Source organism: Crassostrea angulata, chromosome 6 (genome assembly GCF_025612915.1).
Source record: "Crassostrea angulata isolate pt1a10 chromosome 6, ASM2561291v2, whole genome shotgun sequence".
In the NCBI taxonomy this organism is placed as follows: Eukaryota; Metazoa; Mollusca; class Bivalvia; order Ostreida; family Ostreidae; genus Magallana; species Magallana angulata.
Genome location: NC_069116.1, coordinates 40,944,786 through 40,954,451, shown reverse-complemented (window position 1 = coordinate 40,954,451; position 9,666 = coordinate 40,944,786). Strand labels below are relative to the sequence as shown.

The 9,666-nt window shown below is 31.5% G+C and overlaps 1 protein-coding gene across 1 annotated transcript; it reads right to left on the bottom strand.

The window, feature by feature from the left end:
* Positions 1 to 1,286: 1,286 nt before the first annotated feature.
* Positions 1,287 to 8,576, bottom strand: LOC128188852 (uncharacterized). The gene is made up of 3 exons (XM_052860144.1): positions 8,454 to 8,576; positions 2,862 to 3,003; positions 1,287 to 2,658 (listed from the first exon to the last, which is right to left on the bottom strand). The coding sequence occupies exons 1-3, from the start codon at positions 8,470 to 8,472 to the stop codon at positions 2,079 to 2,081; spliced, it is 741 nt and encodes a 246-aa protein (XP_052716104.1). The 5' UTR covers positions 8,473 to 8,576; the 3' UTR covers positions 1,287 to 2,078.
* Positions 8,577 to 9,666: the final 1,090 nt, after the last annotated feature.

The following is a 9,666-nucleotide window of genomic DNA, read 5'->3' as shown; positions in this document are numbered from 1 at the left end:
AAAAATAGGTTAACATTTTAGTATATTGTGTCATTAATCTGTAAGGTGTTAATTCCCGCGCCTGCGCGGGATACCATGTAGTAGTTAACACATAAAGGGAAATATATAATTAAGTAGCTTTATTTGTATGCAGCTAGAAAAATGACAAAGAGAAAAAAGTAATAAAAAAAGCGAGAAAAAAAACCAATTGGAAAAAAAAGTAGGAAGTGATGCAGTTGTCCCTGTTTTTTAGACGATCAACGTGCCAACTAGTATCAAATTTTAATGTTCTATTAATCATAAATGCTTTCTATTTGTCGATTCGCTTCTTCCATTATTTATTTTACAATATTTTACAATATCTTTACGATTGCTTGGAGTAACTTGTGAGACAGATCGCCAATATTTGGAAAAACAATCTTCAAGATAGTGGGTTTTTTTTTGGGGGGGGGGGGGGGGGTTGGGGGGGGGGGGGTATGTTGAATGACGTTCTTTTTAGCCCGTAATACCATACTAAGTAACCATTGTATTTTCCGAAGGTTCATATCAAACGTGACTAGGGAAAACAATATTTCTAAGCTTTGTCTGGCGCGTTTTCTCCTGAAATAAGACTGATATTTTATATGAAGTTAAAAAACAAATTGAATGCCTTATTTCCTTATTGGAAATTCAACTTATATTGTATCCGGAGGAAATGTGTAACATCTTGCTATGACGCTGGTCCTGCTTTTATTCTTTTTTTAATTTTGAAAATATATATATAAGAAGTTGCTATAAACAGGTATCTTTACCTATATTTTGTATTAAACTTTCAACCCGAATGTAAAGATGCGCAATTTTGATTAGAAAATTTAATGCTGCTTTACAGCAACCTGCAGGTGCTACACACCTGGTCGGGATTGCCCATGCAGTGTCAGGGAAGAAGCTAAAAATGGTGTGCAATTGTATACGCGAAATGCACACCGGAACTACTGTCAACTGACGATCAAAGTGGATGACGATACGTCACCTAATTAAATTAATGAGTTTCAACTAAAATTGTTTCCGTGTGAAGCACTTGGAAATCGGAATCAAACTGATCAGTAATTAATTTTCATAAGAGTGTGCTTATAGTTCCTTGTGACCCCCACCCATTCATTCATTCATTTCGTCTCCCTCTACAACATAGTGAAGTGCAGAAAACACATAGCAGGTAAAATACGGGATTATTTTTCTTTTATGTTAAATGGTATCATTCTTAGAAAAGAGATCTTTTTCTCAAACTCATAATTATTTGATATATTTTAAAAATTTCATCAACACCAGAAGTTACTATAACTAGTTTATTTCATAAAGTATTACAAATACGTAAGGGTTATGACAATAAATATATGAATAAAAAATTCAAATAGAGATGTAAAGTCAAGTAAACACGCATTCGTAAGATTAATTTTCATTTGCAAAAAAGTTATCTTTTATTCTTTGATCATCGCTCATAGAGGCAAAAAAGAATTCTTTAAACCATAAACAATGTATGCAAAATCTAGTTTTAATATCTTGAAATTTTTTTCGTTGTTCATTAGTCACTGATCTGGAACTTAAATTGTTAAAAAATTAAACAAACAAAAATAAATGGAACTATAAGGAAACAAAATAAAAAAAAAACCAGGAAAAGGTTAACTTGAATATATTGTGAAAAAAATCCAGAGTATTTTAAATAGATTTATTTTAAATTAACATATGCATAATACAGTTCGATTACAGTTCGATTATATGCATGCATACATCTTTATACACAACAGTAAAATTGCAAAATATATTGAAAGCAATGTTTCTGTATATATTAAAAAAAATGTATTAGTAACATATCTAAAATGGATGAACAAATTTATGAAAAACCACCGGAACGGAGTTATGCCTGCTATTCCATATACCTATTTTCATAGTATCCTCGACATCTTTGATCTTCGTACAACACATGTGTTGTAGGGGGGTCTTGGCAGTTCTTACTGATATTACCGGGGCTTGTCTGGACTTGCTTATTTTGGACATAGGTCTTGCACGTTGTGGTCCTTGACGAGGTGTCCAGTTCAACGGCAATATAAGGAATAGCTAGGCCATTACGATACCGTCGTGTGTAGATCTATGTACTGGTGTTCTTGGGTAATCCCGGCATCTTTGATTGACTCGTACACACCTTTTGATTTTGGCGACTTTTTACCCGGTTCATTTTGGTATTTTCTGGATTTGTCCGATTTGTCTGAACCAGAATCGCTATTAGAGGACAGTTTTCTTTCCTCTAGAGGTGATAGATACCCGCCGTTTCCGGGAGGCGAAGGCGAATCCCCGTTTTTACCCGCGTTTCCTTTCTGCGGTTGCTTTTGCGCTGTCTTGGGAGATATGTACCCGTTACCATCCCCGCCGCCAACTGGTGGAAGTGGTCGGTCTTGCGCCATGGGAGTTATATAGCCACCATCTTTCTTCCTTTCAGATCCAGCAGCGATTCGCTGTCGCTGTTCTTTGATTTCATCATACGCTGCATAGTCGTGGGTGGCAGGATCGCCGGCTGGACCGCCAGACGGACCTGATCTTAGTTGTGACAACGGGGTTTCGTCATCGTATAGGTGGTAGTCCAGCGCTTGTGTTTCGCCCGGTGACTTGGCTTGCTTTTTGTATGACGATCGTCCTTTTTTCACTCCCCTTAGAAAAAAGAGTAAAATTCATAAAATGACAATGTGTGTCTGAAAATGACAAGAATGAGGCCTTGACCCATGTTGCGATTACGGAAATTCAACAAAAGGCATTGAATCGTTAAAGTATCTTTGGTATAAACAATGAAAAATACTTTATGCATGTATATTTATCAAATAGTAAAGCTATTAATAAAAACACGAATTGAATACCATTTGTAGCAAAGGAAGTTGACGCCTAGGCACAATATGAACATCCCAGGCACGGTCAGTGCAAAGGCTAGCTTAATGATTGAAAGTTCATTTTGGGATGACCCAAGAGCCCTCGTGTCTATGCCAGTGTCCGTTGTAACAGCTGAAAAAGAAAGAAAAAATGAGAAATCATTAGTGCAGAGAATCAAACAAATTATGAGAAAAAAATGCAATTTAAAAAAAACAACCAGAAAACAATTACATCCTAATGTTTCTACAACATTGAATTATTTTTGATTTTTTATTAAAACCTAGCCGATCATCAAACGTATGCTCTATTGTGTATGTAACTTAGTGCATGTGTGCTATGTCACTGAGTTGTAACACGGTTATACTTAATCCTAACATTACGCGCTTGTGAATATCCAAACCCTAACTTTAATCTTTATTTTTCCTAATGTCGTCTTCAAATCGCCGAAAAACACCGAAACCGCGATTCTTTGGATATTACACACGCTCAGCGTCATTTAAAGCCTATTTAGGATACGTAAAGGAAAGAAACACACCAACACAGACTTTCTTCATTTTATTTAAATCATTAATCGCATAAACTACATAAGATTTTAATATCAACGATTGCATGTGTATGTGCTTCCTAATCGGCGAGAAATGTAGAAATTATTATGCCAAAAAATTCATTAAAACTCAACAATAAAAAGCTGTGAGTAAAAAGTGGATCATATAATCAAAAGACAAAGGTGTTGTTTTTTTGTTTAAATGAGGGACAAACATGAAAATAAAAATCAAATGCTCTCATTGCTTGCGTAATCTTTTTTTAAAAAAAATTCAATGTTTGTTGAGCTTTTGCGCAGGAAAACAGATTAGAACTTAATAAATAGTGTCATTTTTGTTAACCAAAAATAACAACCCAAATCTGAGTTACATAACATGGCTGAAAGGGAAATCTTTTCAGTGTGATATATAATGGATTCTCTGAACACTGTGGCAATGACAGGATACAGATAAACCAAAAATAAACCTAATACTGCTAACTGAATGCCTGTTATTGTTTAATAGACTTACAATAGTTCGATTATATAACAATTTATCAAAGAGTTATGTTCCTTTTCTGTATCCGTAAGCATTCTTTCATCTAATTTAAGTCAAATTTAGCCAAAGTTTATAAAGATATCAAAGCTTTGATTTTTTTAAGTATATAACTTTTACCCTTCCTTTTACTATTTAAATTTGAACCGGTATCGAATACTTTTGTTTCGAAAAATAAAGGAACAGAAATACTAACCATGTTACATGATTCAGATTTAATTTATATATATATTCTAGGAAATGATTTTGATTTAAATGGAAGCAAGTTTTAAAAAAACGCTTAAAAAAATATGAAATGATTTGAGCCTGAAAATATATTCAATTTACTTTCACATTTAAGATAATGAAGTAAAAAACAAGTTTGACATTTCAAATGAATTCTTGCAGATATTAGGAAGCATATACACAGGCAGAGAAGAAAAAATGACAACGACATACTCTCACTGCCGTCCTAATTTTAAAAACCTCATATAACTCATGAATACAAACATACTAAAAATTAAAAAAAAACGAACAAAATTTATTAAAGACTTGCACCCTGATGAACCCCCGACATTTTTAGGGCCATCATCCCTCACCCCAAAAAATTACCCCACACCAAAAATAAAATAAAAAGTGTAAAATTACACACCCTCCCCTCCCTCTAAAAAGGAGTTAAATCCCCAAAACGCCCCATCTAAAACAAAATTCCCCCATTCCCAAAAGTCATCAACAATAAATTATTGAAATTTAGAAACAACAAAAATTTAAGAAAAGAAAACAATTCGTCGCGCCCACCAACCAATTCCCAAAACAAACACCCCGTCCCAAAAAAACCCAATTAAACCTACTACCCCAACCAAAAAAAATACATTCATTAAATTAAATCATGTAAAGTAAAACCCAAAAAGAAGAATGAAAAAATTACAATTAACCCCTTCCTTCCCCCCTCCCCCAAAATAAATGCATCCCCAAAACATCCCACTAAACACCCCCCCCTCCAAAAAAAAAACACCTGAAAAGAAATCATGATTAAAGTTATAACAAATTTTTTGCAATAGAATAAACAAATTAAAAGATTAACATAATTATATGTATATAATATGATATATAAAAATAATAAACCTTTTTATTTAAAACTTTTTTTTAATCTTTATATCTCATTACAATAAGAATTTATTATCAGTTTTAATTCACGCATTAAACTGTTTTTAAAATTATTATTATTATTACATTTTTATTCACATTATTAATGTTAGAATTAAAAAAAATGTTTTATTACATTAGTACATAGCAACTAACAACGTGTAAACGCGATATTCTTGCGTGCTTTTTTTATTATTACATGTATTAATAGATGCCATTACGTTAGTAATTGTATTTATTAAAATTAGTTTGATTGATTGCATTGTTTAGACATAAAAGAAACAGAAAACACCTGATTGATGGACATTTGAGTCCATTTTCCCACAGCTGTAAAAGGATTTTCGCCTGAATTTTATCTGAAAAATAAATATTGAACATCAATATTAACAACAGGAATATGTTCGTTATTATAATATAACAAACATTAAATAACAAAATATGTTCGTTTTGTAAACAAATTTTGTACATTATTTTCTTTTTAAAATATGGCTTAATTGACCGAGAAAACTACTGCAATGTATATTATCATACACATACTTAGCATAACCACCGTTTAAAAGCTTACACAGAATGTAATATATTAAATCGGACCAAGCACCTTTAAAATATTAAAAGCGCATCAAAAACTTTCTTGATCAACTTTGATCTTTATATTTCTCATCAACCACCCCCTCCCCGAAGACAAGTGCGAATCGAGTCGAATAAGGTTACACAAGCTGGGGTAGTTCTGGTGCCAAATTTTTCTTAGTGAAATACGAAACCGGTTAAAGAAACAGATTTTCATAAAATTAACTTTTTTAATAGTAAAAATCAGTTTATGAGTTAAAAAAAATGGTTATAAGGAGTTATGAATAAAGAATTATTTTCACTGCATCCTGATATTTTAGTACATTTATGTAAATAAAAATACAAAAATTATATACCTACTTTAAATTCAACAATCTTCGAAAAAATAATTCATTTCATCTTATTCGATTGCCTTCAGATTCCCTTGCAGATTGCAGGTAACCTTTGCAGATATTCAGATTCTAAAAAATAAAATAAAAGAACAAAAGTTATTCATTAGCTAAGCAAATTATTCTATCAACTTTATATAGTCTAAGTTAATTCAGACATACCGGGCTGATGTTGTGTGTTGTGTGGACCACGTCTTCCTCTTCTATGACTCGGTGCGGGGAGCGGCCTCTTTATATAGCGTCATCCAGGAAATTAAAGCCCCGTTTTTACTTCCTAGTTGAACATGACGAATAAATGAAATGCAACATTCATAAAACTGTGCAGTGCACCATAATTTGCAACTGAAAACTTTAATTATGTTAATAGTTCGGCAATAAAACAACTTATAGAATTTTTTGCAATAAGTAATACAATGCAAATGGGTAAAAAAAATTTTTACGCGTTCTATCGTTTTAAAACAAAGATACTAAGTTTTGAAAATATTGAAAAGAAACACTTATAAAACAAAAAAAAAATAGTGAATTTCGTTAACAGTAAGAAGACAGAAATATAAACATCAAAATCTCGCAAACTACAATAGATTTTACCAACCATATGTATGTCGATGTGATGTGTTAGACTGGTCTCTTCTGAATAAAACAACTTGCCGTTTGCTGGTGTTATATATATATATATATATATATATATATATATATATATATATATATATATATATATATATATATATATATATTCCGGACGCGATATCTCGACTTTAATCTTCCGCATTTTGAAAATGTAATATTTCAGGCTCAAACACAAGTATATTTCCTTATTGTAATTTGGGATAAAGCATTCCAAATTAACTCTAAATATAAGTATATGTTTGTTGATTTCTAGCATATATGTATTTTTTTCCTGTTTACGGACGTTTGGTACTTAGATCCATCTCCCTCTCGTGGATGATATTTTGAATTAGAATATACGTAATCATCTGAACTCATTGAAAAATGTAGAAATACATCGGTACTATATATCTCGCGATTAAAAGATATCCATATGGTTCATACAGCTGTTATCAAGGCTGGGTAAATTAAATTATGACTGTTGTTTACATAATATTACTTTTCTAGGATGACATCCTTCATTATTGATTTGATTCATGTAATCAAGAGAGCACTGGACACTCATGATGTTATACATACATGCAAATACAAGTTGAATTTGCTGAATATTTCATTGTCGTATACCATTGACATTATCCGTCCTTTTACATCCCATTACGCAACGGGACACACTTGTACAAAATCATTACATTATCTGTCAACTTAATGCGAAACAAATACATAAGGTTCAAGCAACGAAAATCTGAATGTAGACGACTGGTTTCTTTGAGATGAGCTAATAAATACTAAGGATGCAATTGAGCTCTGCTGAATGTAGACGACTGGGAATAGTATTCAGGTTATAAAGACACACTAATTGGGATAATATTAGGAGGCATGCCCATAGATATATACATTCTTTCAGGAAGATGATTGCTATGCGTAAACTGATTTAAATCGAACTGATAAATCATTTACAAATCAAACTTTTGGTAAAAGGTTAATACTGCCAAAGAAAATACCTCATAATTTTTTTCATTTTCCAACAGTTACATATCAAGAAACAATGTATTTTTTATACATCAAACAATTCATAATTTTGGTAACTGTTTAATATTTTATATATCACTGCTATTTAAAAGGATATGATATATCCTATAAGTTTTTGCAATTATAAGATATTTTTTAAAGTATGATTGAACTTAAATTTGTAGAAAAAAAGTTGCTTTCGGAATAGAGCATCGCTTACTCGATCGTTTAAATCAAACTTGGATTCATTCGAGAATTAACGCGGCTCGAAAGTATGGGCGTTAATCCTTTCATGCACTACATAATCATATAGAAATACAGTTATGCCTTTGTAAATCGTTAATTTTATTTTTTACATTTGTTCAAAGAATCAAGTTTCGCAAGACGATGCGCAGTTGTATAAGATAAATCAGATTTTTAAAAAAAATAATTCCTCAAGTGTATAAGGACGGAAATTTACGTAAAAAAAAAGATTAACATGAACAAATCTACGACTAAATATTTGGTATCTAATAGATTTAATACATATTGCAGATTTTAGGATTTATCAAATATTATTAGCACTAGATAATTTAAAGACCCAATATTGTTCAAAATTATATCTTTCTTCTGTAAAACCTGAAAAAAAAGTTTAGCTTAAACTGTTATTTAAAAACTGACAGGGATTGAACGTAAGAAATCATGTAAGTTAGTTTATAAAGAGAAAGTGTAAAATGATTTTTTAAACATAAAAAATAATACATCAGTTGTTATTTTAATGTGTATTTAGTAATTTTTGATTGTATTTAATAAACTTAACTATGTTACTTACTTTGGTCAAAGTTTGACATTGTCTCTCAGATGAATGATGTTGCTGATGGCTTTCGTGTATCAATATACAGTTTCAAGAGAAAAAAGACCGACTGTTTCCTTGTTCTGGAGACATATTCTAAAACACATGTTATCATATCCTGTTTTCAAAATAACAGAACCTTTGTTCTCGTTTTAAGACGTAAGATGTCTTGTTTATTGTAGATATATTAGATCTCTAACTTAAAAGAATATAAAACTAGTTCTGTGTACTTAAATTGTTCTCTATTTCACTATTATAAAAGTATCTTTCTGAATCAATATTGTGAATCAACAAAAAAGTCACGACATCAAGAATAAAAAAAAAACCAAACACAAGATTTTCCCAACTTAGACGTCTTTCTTCGAACGTTCTAAAACGTTCTGAAGCGCAATCGCATAAATGACTATCCTATTCCCAAGATTTTAAAATAAAAACAAGGTGGCCTCATGAATAAATTGAATTTAATGCATATGCAAACTGCCATACCCAGGTTCATTGAAAATTAATTTTCTACATGTCCCTCATCAAGAGCTATTCAGTAAATGGCGTTAACTTGTAGAGTTTTGGAAGATGGATTTCTATATTGCAGGAGAAGAAAAGTCGAGAGTATGGTCTTTTTTCTAAGAGTTTCTTTTAGACCACACATTTCTTTCGCCGTTTATTTGTTTTGTCCTCTTGTGCCTGTTTTGTTCACCTAAACGTTGTCTCCATATCTTATTTTTGGTATAACTTGCACCATGCACCAGAATTAAAAAAATCTTTTATGGGGTTTATAGTCTTCAATCTTGAATGGTGTTTATAGTTCGCCCAGTATCAATGGTGATGGTATATCCTTTTTTGGGTAATGATATGAACTTACTTGAATTAGCATATATAGAATATTTTTAAAAATACTTTAAATACAAATCATTAAATCTAGAAGAAAGCCATGGTTTATGTGAAGGGGAGGGATCAATAATTTTTTTTAGAATTCAATTCCTCTGAAGAAAATGAAAGTTGTTACTTGTTCTTTTCTAACAGGGAAAGTTTACCTAGGGGAATTCAAATTTTACCTAGAGAAGATGAGTAACATTTTCTACTAAAATTGATAAAAAGAGACAAGTGTCATATGTTTAGTTTAGTTTAGATTAGTTTTCTATACCATCGGCCCAATAGTTCAGAAATTAGTCATAAGGGGGTATCTTATCTATAC

Coding starts and splice junctions, on each gene's coding strand:
- LOC128188852 (XM_052860144.1), bottom strand. Junction 2,659..2,861: donor AACTTCCTTTGCTACAAATG/GTATTCAATTCG, acceptor CTTTTTTCTAAG/GGGAGTGAAAAAAGGACGAT.